The sequence below is a fragment of the Saccostrea cucullata genome, unplaced genomic scaffold (assembly GCF_032062105.1).
Source record: "Saccostrea cucullata isolate Sc308-1 unplaced genomic scaffold, CSIRO_AGI_Scuc_v1 ctg2831, whole genome shotgun sequence".
NCBI lineage: Eukaryota > Metazoa > Mollusca > Bivalvia > Ostreida > Ostreidae > Saccostrea > Saccostrea cuccullata.
Window position 1 is genome coordinate 84,201 of NW_026941473.1, and position 17,604 is coordinate 101,804.

The 17,604-nt window shown below is 35.5% G+C and overlaps 1 protein-coding gene across 1 annotated transcript; it reads left to right on the plus strand.

Moving 5' to 3' along the window:
- Positions 1 to 1,286: 1,286 nt before the first annotated feature.
- On the plus strand, positions 1,287 to 17,525 carry LOC134257885 (heat shock 70 kDa protein 12B-like). Its single transcript, XM_062740463.1, has 4 exons — positions 1,287 to 1,670; positions 1,935 to 2,153; positions 16,173 to 16,329; positions 16,423 to 17,525. The coding sequence occupies exons 1-4, from the start codon at positions 1,287 to 1,289 to the stop codon at positions 17,484 to 17,486; spliced, it is 1,824 nt and encodes a 607-aa protein (XP_062596447.1). The 3' UTR covers positions 17,487 to 17,525.
- The last annotated feature ends 79 nt before the right edge of the window (positions 17,526 to 17,604 follow it).

The following is a 17,604-nucleotide window of genomic DNA, read 5'->3' on the forward strand; positions in this document are numbered from 1 at the left end:
GCAATTTTTGGAAAAAAAAGTGGGGGAGGGGCTGGTTCGGTGCCCCAATAATGCATAGAATCGCACAACAGACACTTCAAGCGCGTAGCAACGGTTTTCAAAGGGGGGAAACCCCCAAAAAGAGTGACAAGCCAAGCACACACTCACAAACAAACAACCTGTGCACTACACCTTAATTTCTATTTCAGAACATTTTTCTTTCGAATGTTTTCATTTGGGTATTTTGACCTTCCGACAACAAAAAGAATGGGGGAGCGGAGAGCATCAGTCCAAATCGAAACTTACGTATTAAAACTACAGCATAAGGTTATTCTCAGGAAAAGTTAGCCCTTGGTTTTTCCCCCGCGTAATATTTAAACATTTTTCTTTATTGATTGAAATTTTCCAATAATATAAGGAGAGAAATATTCTCTTCTGCATATTCCCTTTCATGACTTTTGAAGATGGTTTAAAAATGGCATATAGATATAGCTATAATTTGCAGGAAACTTCCGCTAATTTGAAAGTGAAACCTTGAATGTTACGTGTGGGTAATCGGGGCCGGGAGCCGGGATTTTGAAGGTACACGGAGGAAAGCAAAACGGGGGAACTCTTATCTAGCGAGCAGAAAGGGCAGATAATGAACAACAGATACCTATGCTTGCATAGAGTGATCGGGATTTCGTCTGTCCGTAAGAACGTCCTTCCGTCTGTTACCCTTTGGGGTACCCATCAATATTGCTCAGCAGCAATCACTGGTCTTTCACTTCAAACAAACATTTCCTGAACTGGACTGCTAAACATGAATATAAACATTCAAATGTTGGAACAAGGTGAACTTTCAAGACCAAACAACTTCTAGGTCATTGCACGTCATAACATAACAATACGGCGGCCCCTTCGTGTAATAAATGCAGTTTTACTCGGAATTTGGTACGTGATCAAATATACTGAGAAGCCCTTCGGGCTTCACAGGATTTGATCAGGTGACAGACTAAGTTCATTTCCCAGAGAACTTTTTAACATTATTGTTCATTTCTTAAGTATCTGTTTAGAAATGGTCTGTTTTGCTATGTGAAGTCATTAAAACATACGCCATGTTTTTGTGTGACACTTTTTCCTGTCATATTACAGGAATTTTATTTGTATTTCATGTAATGTTACACTTAAAATATCGTTTGCTTATTAATTAGTATAATTTAAATTTAACAATTTTATTTCTTTTTTTAAGAAACAAAAACTTGGAACACATTGGGGATTCAAAGAAAAAGAATCTCATCCACTTTTATCCTAACGTATCAAGCAATATGGGCTCGAAACAAAGTAAAGAGGTGGAATCAAATCAAAGTAAAGAGGTGGAGTTAAAACAAAGTAAAGAGGTAGAGTTGAGTTTCATAGCACCACATTTGGTTGCAGCCATTGACTTTGGTACAACATATTCTGGGTACGCATTCTCATTTCGTGTTGATTTTGATCAAGATCCATCGAGAATCAAGGCTTATAACTGGATAGCTGGGAGTCAATCCCTGATTTCTCATAAAGCACCATCAGTGATCCTGTTGAAGCCGGATAAAACCTTCGATTCATTTGGATATGATGCCGAAGACAAATACGCATCACTAACAGAACTTAGTGAGCATGAGGGATGGCTGTACTTCAAACGCTTCAAGATGACTCTTCATAATAATAAAGTTGGTAAACAACAAGCGCGGATCCAGATTTTTTTTTTCTAGAGGAGGGAGAGAATCCTCATCAAAACCTGAAAAGTCTTTTTCATGTTCACTAGATACAAGCATATGTATTCAAGAGGGGTCCGTTAGTAAATGATTTAAGGAAGCTAACCCCCCCCCCTCCCGCTTTAGAGATCCGCGCATGTTCTTTATTGTGTGAAATAAACCAAACATTGCAATTGCAATGACTATAGACTGTTGTAAATTTCTTTGTATTATTCACAGAGACTAGGGCGGTCTACCTTGATAAAGGACATAAACGGTATTGAAATGCCTGCGATTGCAATATTTACGATGGCAATAAAGTTCCTCAAAGAGCACCTAATGGAAACTTTGGAAAAAGTAGCGGACAATTGTACTGAGGACCTCATTCAATGGGTACTTACTGTTCCCGCTATCTGGGATGAGGGTGCTAAACAGTTTATGATGGAAGCAGCAGAAGACGTTAGTATTGACTTCAAACATACAATGAAAAGCATTGAAATGGTAAAATTTTCCATTTAAATTGAATGTTTTCAGCTATCTTTAAATAGAATGTTGATTGTCATATAATGACACCCCATTTCTTAAGAAAGAAAAAGTTGCTCATATGAATATTGTAGAACTGGCCCCGAGACCATAAGCTGAGAACAGACTTAAGTCAAATTTTAAAAATCGACATTACTTTCGAAATACTTTTGATAATAAAATATTTTTTTATCTTATGTTTGCATTGTTTTGCACAATTGTAATCTGTTTAGGTAATGAATGAAACTTATTTTATTAAAAATAAACATTTTGACCTCAGTTCTCGGTTTATGGTCTTGGGGTCAGGTATTCCATCGAAATAATAATCAATTTAATTGAGAATCTAATTTAACATACTAGTAAACACGTGTTCGATCGATACATGTGTTGTGGTAACTCCAAGAAAAAATCATAATCATGCACATGTTCTGTACAAGTAGGGAGACTCTAACTCACTCTCACTTTTAAGGTCATTTTCAGCTACTTTTCTGAAACCACTCAACCAATTTTGGCATACAACATCTAATGGTGGAGGGGAACAAAAATTGTGAATTTCATGGTCCCTGCTCCCTAGGGCCTGAGGGATGGGGCCAAAACCACTAAAATTAATGCAATCTTTAAAAATCTTCATCTTTTCTCCTAGACATCAAGCAATCAAACTGCTGTCATGATTGTAATACGTATTAAGCCCTCTACCAAAATTGTTAAATTCATGGCCCCAGGGTCAGGGGTTCTGGTGCTAGGGTGGGGCTCTGTTGAATGTATAGTGAAATTTTTTAATGTATTTTTTATTTTAAAAATCGTCTCCTCTGGTCCTAGATATTAAATCAATGAACTATGTACATAGTTATGATGTGGAAGGGTGCTTCTTCCACAGTTGTAAATTTCATGGCCCCTGGATCAGTAGTTCTGGTGTTGTAATTATTATATTGTAAAATTGCATGAACTCTTAAAAAATCTTCTCCTCTGCTCCAGGGATTTAAACCAATGAACTATGTACATAGTTGTGATGAGGAAGGATGCCTCTTCCAAATTTTTTGAAATTCATGGCCCCTCGGTCAGGGTTCTAATGTTGGGACGGGGCTGTAATGATTATAATATTATAAATATTTATATATATAATATGGTTCATTCTACCTATTCCCACTTTTTGAAAATCAGGTAGGAAAAGGTAAGATTTCAAGTGAGAATAGGTAAAATTTTTTTGTAAACAAGTAATTAACTATGAAAACATACAATTACTGTATAAACAATACTTAATGTACACCTATAGAGGCCAGGACTAGAGTATTTGCTTTTTAAAATAAGAAATCAAAATTTTTACCAATATAGATTTTTCCCATTAAGGACAGATGATACAAACAAAAAAATGGATGCCTGGATTGGTATATGATTTTTTTACCTAATTTCATTGCAAATGATGCAAATAATAAATTTCTAGAATATAAAGAAATTGTAAACCTTCTGTGACGTTCAAAATTCTACCCTTGTGAAACCATCCTTATCATTCTATACAAATATTTTTCGCTTCAAATTCTATTTTTGTGCACATTTGAATAAAAAAGTAAAAACTACTCGGTGAAACTTATTCATTTTATTCATTTAAAGATAATCCAAGTTTATTTTCAAAGTTTTTGACAAAAGTTTGTTTGTATCATCTGTCCTTAATATATTAATTCTAGAATCCACATTTTTAAATGTCTTTCCTCGATAAATCTATTTATTATATGTTTTAAAATGCATTTTCTTATAAGACCTTTTTGTTATTTCTGAAATCCATATTTTTAAAGGTAAAAAAATAATATTTCTCCCAAATTTCTGTCTTCAAATGTAAAAAATACAGGTAAATATAAGAGGGGATGTAATTAGTATAATTATCGTTAAAAAAATTAACTATCTAAACGGGTTATTCCCTGAACGTCTACTCCTTATATAAACAGTATAATTATCACACTCAATTAAGAGGCCCTCTGAGGGGTACAGGTAGAGTTTACCTGTGTTATCTTGATTTAACAGTCTAAATCAGATAAATTTATTTATTTTTCTGATAAAGAATATGTACCAAACCACAATTTATTTGATTTATTTGATTAAATAACTATAATTCAAGACAACCAACAAGTGGGGTTTTTTTTCATATAAATAGTTTTATTTTTATTTCAGTACCTTTCATTACAAGCACTATGACACAATATTTGTAAAGTGATAACAAGTTTATTATTTACAAATATTTTATTTTTAAAATACATAAAAAACACTTTGAGCACTTTTCATTAAAATCACATTTTAAGTACTATCTAATATGCTTTTCAATAATAAAATGGAAAACAGATGAAGGTAGTTTTTTTTTACTACAAAATGAAAATAAATACTTTGAAAATTTGAGTAAAAAAATATTTTAAAATTTGAATAACATTTAATTCATTTTATAGGAATTATTGGTAAGATTTTTGAAACATTGAATAATATAAATTGACTAAAATACCTAGTAAATACTTGGAAAGAATATTTAAAAATTTGAATAACATTTAATTTATTTTATAGGACTTGTAGCTAAGATTTCCCCTATATAAGTCATTGACACAGTCTTATAAATGCAGGTAGTTTATTCATACAGTTTAAAACTCAGATAATACAGGTAAACTCTACCTATGTCCCTTAGAGGGGCCCCTTAATTATGTGTGATAATTATACTGTTTATATAGGGAGTAGACGTTCAGGGAACACACCATCTAAACATCTATTGGTATTTGCAAGTGGAAATAGGTGGAATTGAGATTTTTAAAAAGTGGGAATAGTAGAAGACACCATATAATATATATGCAAATAAAATGCACTAACTCTTACTGCAGAGCTCCAGATATTTTTTTACCCCAAACATGCCAAAGTGTATTTACTCCCTGAATTTCAAATCAATGCAGATTCTGATTTTCAGTAAAATTGTTTCAGAGTATTTTGTTATTATAAAGTGTTTTAGAAGAGGAATTACCTACAAAGGACAATGTCTGCATTTATTTAAATAAAGTTTGAAAACTGAGAAACATTCTTTTTTGACAAGGAAGCTCATACAGTAGGAAAAGTTATCACACGCACTTAAATATTTTCCTCCATGCAAGATGATATCGTAACAAGAGTAAATGAGAGAAAAAATCTATTTGAGAGAAATCAGAAATTGGCAATAAACCCATAATGAACCAGAAGTCTCTGTCGAGACTGTAGCTCTACTGGTTTATACTTAAAACAAAGGAAGAGAAAAGTAGCAGTTGGGACTTGAGACTTTAAATCAGCAATAAATAGAAAAATGATCCTTGCCACTCATCAAAATAAAAACCAATGCACAGAATTATGTATCTTAGTATAGTCTACTTGTGTGCCAAGTTATACTGAAATCAGACCAAAACTGTAGGAGGAGTAGCATTTTGAAAGAATTTCACAGAAATTTCTATTTTTAGTAACCATGGCAACATTGTTCATTGAAATCAAAAACCGATGCACAGAATTATGTATCTTAGTGTAGTCTACTTGTGTGCCAAGTTATAATGAAATTGGACCAAAACTGTAGGAGGAGTAGCATTTTGAAAGAATTTCACAGAAATTTCTATTTTTAGTAACAACGGCAACACCGTTTATCGAAATCAAAAACCGATGCACAAAATTATGTATCTTAGTGTAGTCTACTTGTGTGCCAAGTTATACTGAAATCGGACCAAATCTGTAGGAGGAGTAGCATTTTGAAAGAATTTCAAAGAAATTTCTATTTTTAGTAACCATGGCAACACCGTTCATCGAAATAAAAAACCGATGCACAGAATTATGTATTTTAGTGTAGTCTACTTGTGTGCCAAGTAATATTGAAATTGGACCAAAACTGTAGGAGGAGTAGCATTTTGAAAGAATTTCAAAGAAATTTCTATTTTTAGTAACCACGGCAACATCGTTCATCGAAATCAAAAACCGATGCACAGAATTATGTATCTTAGTGTAGTCTACTTGTATGCCAAGTTATATCAAAATCAGACCAAAACTGTAGGAGGAGTAGCATTTTGAAAGAATTTCAAAGAAATTTCTATTTTTAGTAACCACGGCAACACCATTCATCGAAATCAAAAACCGATGCACAAAATTATGTATCTTAGTGTAGTCTACTTGTGTGCCAAGTTATATTGAAATCGGACCAAAACTGTAGGAGGAGTAGCATTTTGAAAAATCGTTTACAGACAGACAGACAGACAGACGGACGGACGACGGACGCATTACTATCGCATAAGCTCTTCTGGTCTCTGACCAGTAGAGCTAAAAATAAACGTTATGTACAAACCGTATGTAAGCGTGTTATTAAACAGAGAACTCTAGAGAATTAAGGGAACTCTTGATCGGTAAATTAATCAAAGTACTCAGAAGTACAGAGAGCCGGGCTCATTTACAGAGTAGAATGGATTTCTTACATGAATCACGTTTATATTCTGATGAAAAAATTATTTTAAAACTATCAATATAAATGATAAGACACTGACAGTGAGTTTTTCAATCCTAATACCACGGTCTGATTTTGTCAGAATCAGAATTAGTCTGGTACCGTAGCTGAATGTAGACAAACAGGTCAGCCTGGTTCCCTCTCCTGCTTTACCTCGTATGTGTAGAGAACTAAGGTAACACTGGTTATCAAAAATCCTTACGCTAATGAACTATGTTCTTTGACTTATGAAGTTTTCAAAGTCATTACTACAAATGTTTATTTTATATAGATAAAACTTCTTTTTTTTTTTTGTTGCTTTATTTAGCGTTTGTATTATCTCAAAAGCGGTTGAGAGTAAGAACTATATTTTTGCGCGTAACTTTAAAATGGCGACTATTGGGTTAACATCCTGCCTTGAACAGGATCACATAAGCCGGCAATTGCTCTTTGAGCAATAAGCCCGGCTAAAAATTATGCAAAATCGATTAAAATCTAAATCTTTGATTCTTTCTGCCGAAATGGAAATCGTCGTCGCCATTACTTGTAAGAATATTCTTTGTCATTAAAACGCTTTCGTATTTCATTTTGAGAAAAATCAAACACCGAGTTCACCTAATTCATATCATTTGCTTAGTCGTACTTGCATTATTCATCCCATTGTACGCAGTACTTTCGTGGTGTAATGCTTATCAACCATTGCTAATGCGTAAGTGTACGCTCGGCTTTAATTTTTAATACGTATTTTGAAAAATTCAATGCATATTTCTGCAAATGCGCACCCTATCTGGAGCTCTGTCAGTCTTAGAAATCTTCTCCTAGGCTCGCGGGTACTAAACCAATAAAGTTTTTACATAGTTACAATGAGGAAGGATGCATCTTCCTTTGTGAATTTCCTTTACTTCTGGGAATTATGCTAATGATCTAAGATCATATTTTTGATGAAGAAAGGTGCCTTTTCTAAAAATAATTAGATCACCTGAGTATTTTCTAAGGTGACCTATTGCTATCCGTTTTCGTCCGTCGTCGTGCGTGTGCGTTAACATTTGAACATTTTCAGCTTCTTCTCTGCAACCACTGTACCTTTTTCAACCAAATCTGGCATAAAGCATCTATGGGCGAAGGGAACAAAAATTGTGAATTTTATGATCCCTGCCCCCCTGGGGCCTGAGGGGTGGGGCCAAAATCACTTAAATTAGTACAATCTTTAAAAATCTTCTTCTTTACTCCTGGACATCAAGCAGTCAAACTGCTTGCATGATTGTAATCAGCATTGAGTTCTGTACCAAAATTCTGAAATTCATGGCCCTGGGGTCAGGGGTTCTAGTGCTAGGGAGGGGCTAAAACAAGAATATAGTTAAAATGCATTATTTCTTTGAAAATCTTCTTCTCTGATCCTGGGTATTAAATAAACTAACTAAGTACATAGTTATAATGAGCAAAAGTGCTCTACCAAAATTGTGAGTTTTATAGCCCCAGGGTCAGGGGTTCTGGTGTTAGGGCGGGGGTCTATTGATTATATAGTGAAAATACATTAATTCTTTGAAAATTTTCTTCTCTGTTCCTGGGTATTAAATAAATTAAGTACATAATTATGATAAGCAAGAGTGCCTCTACCAAAATTGTGAATTTTATGGCCCCAGGGTCAGAGGTTCTGGTGTTAGGGCGGGGCTCTATTGACTATATAGTGAAAATACTTTAATTCCTTGAAAATCTTCTTCTATGCTCCAGGGTATTAAATAAACTAACAAAGTACATATCTATGATGAGCAAGAGTGCCTCTACCAAAATTGTGAATTTTATGGCCCCAGGATCAGGGGTTCTGGTTTTAGGGCGGGGCTCTATTGAATATATAGTAAAAATACATTAATTCTTTGAAAATCTTCTTCTCCGCTCCTAGGTATTAAATAAACCAACTAGGTACATAGTTATGATCAGCAAGAGTGCCTCTTCCAAAATTGTGAATTTTATGGCCCCAGAATAAGGGGCTCTGGTGTTAGGGCGGGGCTCTATTGATTATATCATGAAAATACATTAAATCTTTGAAAATCTTCTCCGCTCCTAGGTATTAAGCAGGTGAACTACCTTTATATAGTTATGATGAGCAAGGGCCCTTCTTTCAGAATTGTGAAGTCCCCAGGGTCAGGGGTACCATAGAGGCGGGGGGATGTCTACTTATATACTGAAAATGAATGAATTGTTTGAAATCTGCTCCTTGGTATTAATCAAATATTTGTGATAAGCTCGGGTGCCTTTTCAAAAATTGTGCAATGTGTGGACCTAGGGTGAGGGTTCATGTGTGGTAGGGGCACTACTGATTATTGCTGAATATTACTGATTAATTGAAATGCATTTTTTGTTCCCCTACCCTGCTTATGGGTATTAAGTAACCAAACTAAGCAATGGCTAAGTGTTCAGTAAAACTACATGTAGGTTAGAACGAAGTCACTGGGACCTATGAAATTACTTCGCTATATTCGTAATTCGTTATAACCTTATAAGAAATTCATGAAATTTACAAAGCTGGGAATTCAAGATGACTGCTATATCCGTAAATTCGCAATATCCGTCTTCGTACTAAACGAGTTTTGCTGTATAGTTATGATGATCAATGGTGCCTCTTTCAAAATTGTGAATGCCATAGCATCTGGCTTAAAACATGAACCACAGTCAATCACTGGAAAGTTGTTGCATGATGCTCAGGTGACCTATAAGGCCCATGGGCCTCTTGTTAAATTTTTGGCCCCTGGGTCAGGGTTACCAGGGTGCTGGTGACATACTCTGAAAATGAATAAATGCTTTGAAATCTGCTCTTTGGTATTAATTAATCATTTATGAGTGAGGGTGCCTTTTCAAAAATTGTGAAATGTCAGTGGTCCCTGTGGGTGAAGCACTACCGGATATAAAATGGAAATGCAAGTTTTCTTTGTTTCTCAGATCTACCTCTGGGTATTAGTAACCAAAGTAAGCATGCTTACGGGCTTTATAGGTCACCTGAGTATCATGTAACAACTTTCGAACAATTGAATTGGTTATTGATTTAAACCAAATGCCATGAAATTCACAATTTTGAAAGAGGCACCATTGCTTATCATAACTATATACTTCGCTTGCTTACTTTGGTTACTTAATACCCAGAGGAAGATAAGAGTAACAAAGAGAAAATGCATTTTCACTTTATAATCAGTTGTGCACCCCACCCCACAGGAACCACTGACCCTGGGGGTACATACTAAGTATTTCAAATGGTTGATTTATACTAAAGAGCAGGTTTCAAAGCACTAATTTTTTTTTCAGACTATGTAACCCTCCATCCAAGTACTCCTGACCCAGGGGCCCTGAAATTAACCATTTTGGAAGAAGCACCTTTCATCATAATTCTTAATATGTACTTTTATTATATACCTAATGTGTATCACTCAATTTTACTGTTTATCTTATGCAATCACGTGACGTCGTGATCGGACTTTCCGGATTATCACACTGGTTTTCTGAATCCATATCACCACTCTCTGAAACTGATGACGTAGTACACAGAAATATGACGTTATTTTTCTTGCGCGTTTAAGTTCCTTTTTAATTAGCCCCTTCGCGATAACTGCGGTACTACTCTTTTGCAGGGCAAAATAATGTTTGGCGAAGTTTTTGTTGAGAGATAATTAAATGACGTATCTTGAACAATTACTTTTACGTCATTTCACCAAACTATATCATTTTGCCCTGCAAAAGAGCAGTACCACAGTTACCGTGAAACGGTCTATTTGTCTTGTTTTATGGATAAATGTTGTACAATTGATCTCTAGTTTTATTTTGCTATATTTTGCTAGTTATGAGGGGGTATATAATAAATTTATCATTATAACAGTAACTTGATCCGAAGAGCCGTATCACGTCTCGTTGACAGGCGTGGATCATCAGATATTATATACCTAATGTGTATCACCCTATTTTACTGTTGAATTTACGCTATCACGTGACGTCGTGATCCGATTTTCCGGATCACCAACATGTTGTTTTCTGAATCCATATCAAAACTCTCTGAAACTGATGACGTAGTACGCAGAAACATGACGTTGTTTTTCTTGCGCGTTACTGCTTTGTTTTATGGATAAATATTACACAATTGATCTCTTAAGTTTTATTTAGCTATATTTTGCTAGTTATGAGGGGGTATACATGTATAATAAATTTATCATTATAACAGTAACTCGACGTGATACGACCCTTTGGATCAAGTTACTGTTATAATGATAAATTTATTATATACCCCCTCATAATTAGCAAACTAGAACTGTCCAAACGGAAAAAAAAATACCCCCCGCTGGGTTTTTCAGAAGTAAGTTTTTCCATAATAAAGATATGTATCACACATGAATTATGAATTTTTTCTTCCGGTGACCTTGAAGTTCCCCAAATGACCTTGGGTCAAGGTCATGACACACCCTTGAGTCATGGGCAATCTTTGTGTGAAATGAGAACTTACCAAGTTTATCCATAACGAAGATATGGACCAGGCACGAATTATAAAATTTTTCTTCCAGTGACCTTGAACTTCCCCAAATGACCTTGGGTCAAGGTCATGACAAACCCATGGGTCATGGGCAATCTTTGTGTGGAATGAGAACCTACCAAGTTTATCCATAAGAAAGATATGGACAGGACACAAATTATGAATTTTACTTCCAGTGACCTTGAACTTCTCCAAATACCTTGGGTCAAGGTCATGACACACCCTAACGTCATGGGCAATCTTTGTGTGAAATAAGAACCTACCAAATTTATCCATAAGAAAGATGTGGACCACACATGAATTATGAAATTTTTCTTCCAGTGCCCTTGAAGTTCCCCAAATGACCTTGGGTCAAGGTCACGACACACCCTTGGGTCATGGGTATTCTTTGCATGAAATGAGAACCTACCAAGTTTATCCATAAAAAAGATGTGGACCGGACACGAATTATGAAATTTCTTCCAGTGACCTTGACGTTCCCCAAATGACCTTGGGTCAAGGTCATGACACACCTTGGGTCATGGGCAATCTTTGTGTGAAATGAGAACCTACCAAGTTTATTCATAAGAAAGATATGGACCGGACACGAATTATGAAATTTTTCTTCCAGTGACCTTGAAGTTCCCCAAATGACCTTGGGTCAAGGTCAAGACACACCCTTAGGTCATGGGCAATCTTTGTGTGGAGTAGTAGATTCTAATGTCCCTCCGTAAGAAAGATATGGACCGGACACGTTTGCACAGACAGACGGACAGCTAGACAAACGGACGGACGGATAGATAGACAGACAGACAGACGGACAAGGTGATTCCTATATACCCCCCCAAACTTCGTTTGCAGGGGATATAAATATAGCAAAAGAAAACTTTAGAGATCAATTGCATGAGTTGACAGGCGCGGATCATCAGATCTAACGAGACGCGAAGCATAATACCCTGAAGCAAGCTAAGATTTTCAAAGAATTCATGTATTCTCAATATATAATCAATAGGGCCCTAATGTCAAAACCACTGACCCAAGGGGCCATGAATTAATTTCACAATTTTGGAAGAGGCAGCCTTATTCAACATAACTATGTACTTGGTTAGTTTATTTAATACCCAGGAGCAGAGAAGAAGATTTTCTAAGAAATAATGTATTTTCACTATATAATCTATACAGCCCACCCTAGAACCTATAAAGAACCCCTAACCCTGAGGCCATGAAATTCACAATTGCGGAAGAGGCATCCTTATTCAACGTAACCATGTACTTGGTTAGTTTATTAATGCTCAGGAGCAGAGAAGAAGATTTTCAAAGAATTTATGCATTTTCACTATCTAATTTATATATAGCCCCGCCCTAGCACTAGAACCCCTGACCGCGGGGCCATGAATTTCAAAAGTTTGGTAGATGACTCAAAGCTGATTACAATCATGCCAACAGTTTGACTGCTTGATATCCAGGGTTAGAGAAGATTCTTAAAGATTGCTTAATTTTAGTAGTTTTGGCCCCACCCCTCAGGCCCAATGGGGGGGCAGGGACTATGAAATTAAATAAAAATTTTCCCCTTTACCCATAGAAGCTTTATGCCAAAATTGGTTGAAATTGGTTGAGTGGTTGCAGAGAAGAAGCCGAAAAAACAGGTTCATGTATCAATAGGTGACCTAAAAATCGGATCGCGGAGCAGGTCGCAATTGAGTAAGTTACAAACAATACACTAAATAATGTTTGTAGTCATATTCTCCGTAAAATGGAGCAAAAAGGAAACCAGAAGTCTCTGTCGAGACTGAAGCTCTACTGGTTTGTACTTATAGCAAAGGAAGAGAAAAGTACTTAAGCAGTTGGGAATTGAAACTTTACAACAGCAATAAATAGAATAATGATCCTTGATTAAGTCTCTTTGTGTTCTTAGTGTAGTCTACTTGCATGCCAAATTATATTATAATCAGACTAAAACTGTATTTGGAGTAGCATTTTGAGAGTATTCAACAGAAATTTCTATTTTTAGTAAGCACGGCAACACCGTTCATTGAAGTGAACAACTGATACACAGAATTATGCACCTTAGTGTAGTCTACTTGTGTGCCAAGTTACATGTATATTGAAATAAGACCAAAACTGTAGGAGGTGTAGCATTTTGAAAAAATTTCACAGAAATTTATATTTTTAGTAACACCGTTCATCGATATCAAAAACTGATACATAGAATTATGTATCTTAGTGTAGTCTACTTGCATGCCAAATTATACGATATTATAATCAGACTAAAACTGTATTTGGAGTAGCATTTTGAGAGTATTTAACAGAAATTTCTATTTTTAGTAACCACGGCAACACCGTTCATTGAAGTGAAAAACTGATAAACAGAATTATGTACCTTAGTGTAGTCTACTTGTGTGCCAAGTTATATTGAAATCAGACCAAAACTGTAGGAGGTGTACCATTTTGAAAGAATTTCACAGAAATTTATATTTTAAGTAACCACAGCAACACCGTTCATTGAAATCAAAAACCGATATATACAGAATTATATCTTAGTATAGTCTATTTGTGTGCCAAGCTATACTGAAATAAGACCAAAACTGTAGGAGGTGTAGCATTTTGAATGAATTTCACAGAAATTTCTATTTTTAGTAACACCGTTCATCGAAATCAAAAACCGATACACAGAATTATGTATCTTAGTGTAGTCTACTTGTGTGCGAAGTTATATTGAAACAAGACCAAAACTGTAGAAGGTGTAGCATTTTGAAAGAATTTCACAAAAATATATATTTTTAGTAACCACGGCAACACTGTTCATCGAAATCAAAAACCGATATACAGAATTATGTATCTTAGTGTAGTCTACTTGTCTGCCAAAATGTATTGAAAGCAGACCAAAACTGTAGGAGGAGTACATGCAGCATATTAAAAAATTGTTTACAGACAGACAGACGGACGGACGCCGGACGCATTACTATTGCATAAGCTCTTTTGGTCTCTGACCAGTAGAGCTAAAAAACTAGAAATTCAAATTAAGAATTGTTACATCGATTCGTATTCCAAATTATAGGTTAATATTTTGCTTCGTTGAAAAAAAACCAAACAACTTGTCAATGAGAAGATATGTAATCCTCATTAAAAACGACAAAAACCATGACGTTTTAGAGCGCCACGGAGCAGCAGAATGATAATGGTGCAATTTTGTGTTTCACTCGGGATATATCCTGAATAAACTCTAAAAATGTTGAAGAAATAAAAAAAAATATGTCACAAGCGAGTTGTAAATGTGTGTACAAATAGTACAGGCAGTATTTGAGTGACAGAGACTCTGAATCGGATGGAGACAATCTGTGAAGAAACGATATAAACTGTAAATATGTATACCAAAATTTTAAAAAGTTGTAACCTCAAGAAAAGACATATTCAGTAGGCGCTTCAGAGTTGCTTCTTCTATGAAAGCAGAGTTAAGTAATAATATATAAATGGTGCCTGTTTTGGAGGGTAACAGTTGAAATTGACACCCCAAGGAACCCCCTTGTCCACCGACGCGTCAGCGGAGGTTGACAATGGTTTTCCGAGGGGTGTCAATTTCAACTGTTACCCTCCAAAACAGGCACCATTTATATTATTATACTGAATGTCATTTTTTATTAAAAGATGTCTGCAAAAAAAATCGTCGATTGTCTTTACGTTCACGTTTATAGAAAGCTTTCAAACTCCCCGCTACTTCGAAAAAGATTTACTAACCTCTTTATTGTTTATTTGATACTCTAAGAGTCCTTTATCATCGAAACTTTCGTTATCTAGCACTCGCAAGCATGTTTCGTCTGTCGTTTGTTGTTTTTAAGTAAGCTACATCAGACGCAAGCTTTTATTGACATAGCTGCATATCTGTAGCTCTCTGAAAAAATATATATTGATAGACCGGAGAGCTACAGTGCCACCCATTGAAAAAATTGTATATTTATTGCGCACAAAAAAGTGCGCTCGGTTCTTGATTATTTCTTCCAAATTCTTACCTCAATTGCAAAAAGGGAAATTTTTTTTTTTAAAATTCTCTCTCCTCCATCAAGTACTCTCGTAGTTGACATCTGAACGAAGCATATTGGACCGAATTATCTTTGAAACCAAAATGGCAGCATAAACAAGCGAAATGTTCGATGATTACAATATCTGGGTCAGGAGGACTATTAACAACAGTTATGATGAATGTTTTGTTGTGTAAAGAGTCAAAGAATATGTTAGGAACACACGGTTAGTAATATTTTGAGATTACAGTTTTAGAAACATGGAGAAATAAATCGAAAACCGAGCGCACTTTTTTGTGCGCAATAAATATACAGTTTTTTCAATGGGTGGCACTGTAGCTCTCCGGTCTATCAATATATATTTTTTCGGAGAGCTACAGATCTGCAGCTATTATTGACATCAAGTTTATTCCGGTTCTTTCAAACGCGCAACTGACGTATTGAGAATTCTACGGTGAACCGTACGCGCATAATTTCCACGCATGTGGCATTACCGTTGTGTTACCCGTTGCCACCAGTGTTGCTAAGGCTGAGGGTAATAGAACGGATTGTTAACTGCATTTAAACCAATCAGATTTTGGTATTTAACATGAAAGTATAATAAAAGAAATTAAAACACTAACAAAGGAAATTATACAACGCGAATAATTGTTAAAAATAAATGCCAAGTGATAGGGATAGTATTTTTGAGAAATTCTTTACGCTGTGTTTTTACGTTACATTGCCGTTAAGTGTGCTCCGCGGGTACAAAACGTTGATTTTCAAAGGAAGTAAATTGATTTCTGTTAAATCAAATGGAATGAAACTTCGCACATCAACAAAACAAATATTTTTTACATATTATACTGTGTTTAATTTAAATTTCTTGAGAGCAAAGAATAAAAGCGAAGATTGACATCGTCCACGAATTTTTCGAACAACCCTTGTATATGATGATTATGTAAAAATACAAAATACATTATGATAATAACATCAAGTGTATTTTCATTGATATACAGGCTGGTATTGAAAGGAAGCAATTGATGTTAGCTTTAGAGCCAGAGGCGGCCTCCATTTATTGTAATGTCGGTCATATAGGATTTAAGTCTATCAGAGGAAAGACTGAATCTTACAAATTCACAACAGGAACGCGTTATATGGTACTTGACTTGGGAGGTAAGAAATAAATTCTTAAAAAAAACCTGTTTGCATGACTCAGTGTAGCGCATTATACATCTGGTTTTTTACATTTATTTCAAACATATTCAGGAGGAACTGCCGACATTACAGTTCATGAGGTACAGCCAAACCAGACCCTGCGAGAAATCCACTATGCCACTGGTGGAGCGTGGGGTGGAACCAAAGTGGATGAGGCCTTCTACCAATTTTTGGTGAAGCTCTTTGGAAATGATGTTCTGACAAAATTCAAGACAGATAATATGGAAGATTATATATCTCTTTTTCGAAATTTTGAAATTAAAAAACGTACAGTCAATACAGACCTTGAAAAGTGGATGACTATAGTGATACCACTTAATCTACTTGATATATTTAAGAATGAAACTGGTGAAACCTTAGAAGAGGTTCTTCCACAGACAATGTACGCTGAAAAAGTCATCTTTAAAAAGGATAGAATACGAGTACATCCCGAAATTTTCAAAGAGTTTTTCAAAGACACAATACAAGGAATAATAGAACACATCACAGAAATTATGATCTCTTTTGAAGGAAAATCTGTGTCAAATATTCTTCTTGTTGGCGGGTTCTCCGAATCACCTATGGTTTTAAAAGCAATAAAAGAATTATTCCCTGACAAAAAGGTTATTGCTCCTGCTGATCCCGAACTAGCCGTCCTAAAAGGCGCTGTATTGTTTGGTCACATGCCAAGCGTTATTTCTTCAAGAATCAGTCGATATTCTATTGGTTTTGAAGTTGGTGTGCCCTTCATCGAAGGCTCTCACCGAGAGGAATACAAATATAAAAGACCAGAAGATGGACGTTCTATGTGTCGGCATATCTTTCAAGCATTAGTGCAAAAGGGGGAAGAGGTTCCTACCGGACATAAAGTAATTAAAATGTATACACCAAATGATGAAGATGCAGAAACTGGTATTGGAATTTACCAGTCAACCTCAGAAGATCCCACTTACACTACCGAGGAAAACTGTACCAAAATAGGTGCCATAAAGCTTCATCGACCAAATGGAGGCTGGCCAAAAGGGTCATTAATCAAAGCTGTGGTTGAGTTCGGTGGCACTCAGTTTGATGTGACTGTGACAGACGACACCCTTAATGAAACATACACCCACTCATACGATTTTCTTCGAAATTAATTCCCAAACATTCAACAAATGCTTCCCGTTTATTATTGAACTTCCTATTAGCATATATACTTATATCCAGAACTTATACTCACAATGGTCTTGGGACTTTTTCTCAGTGTTTGAACAT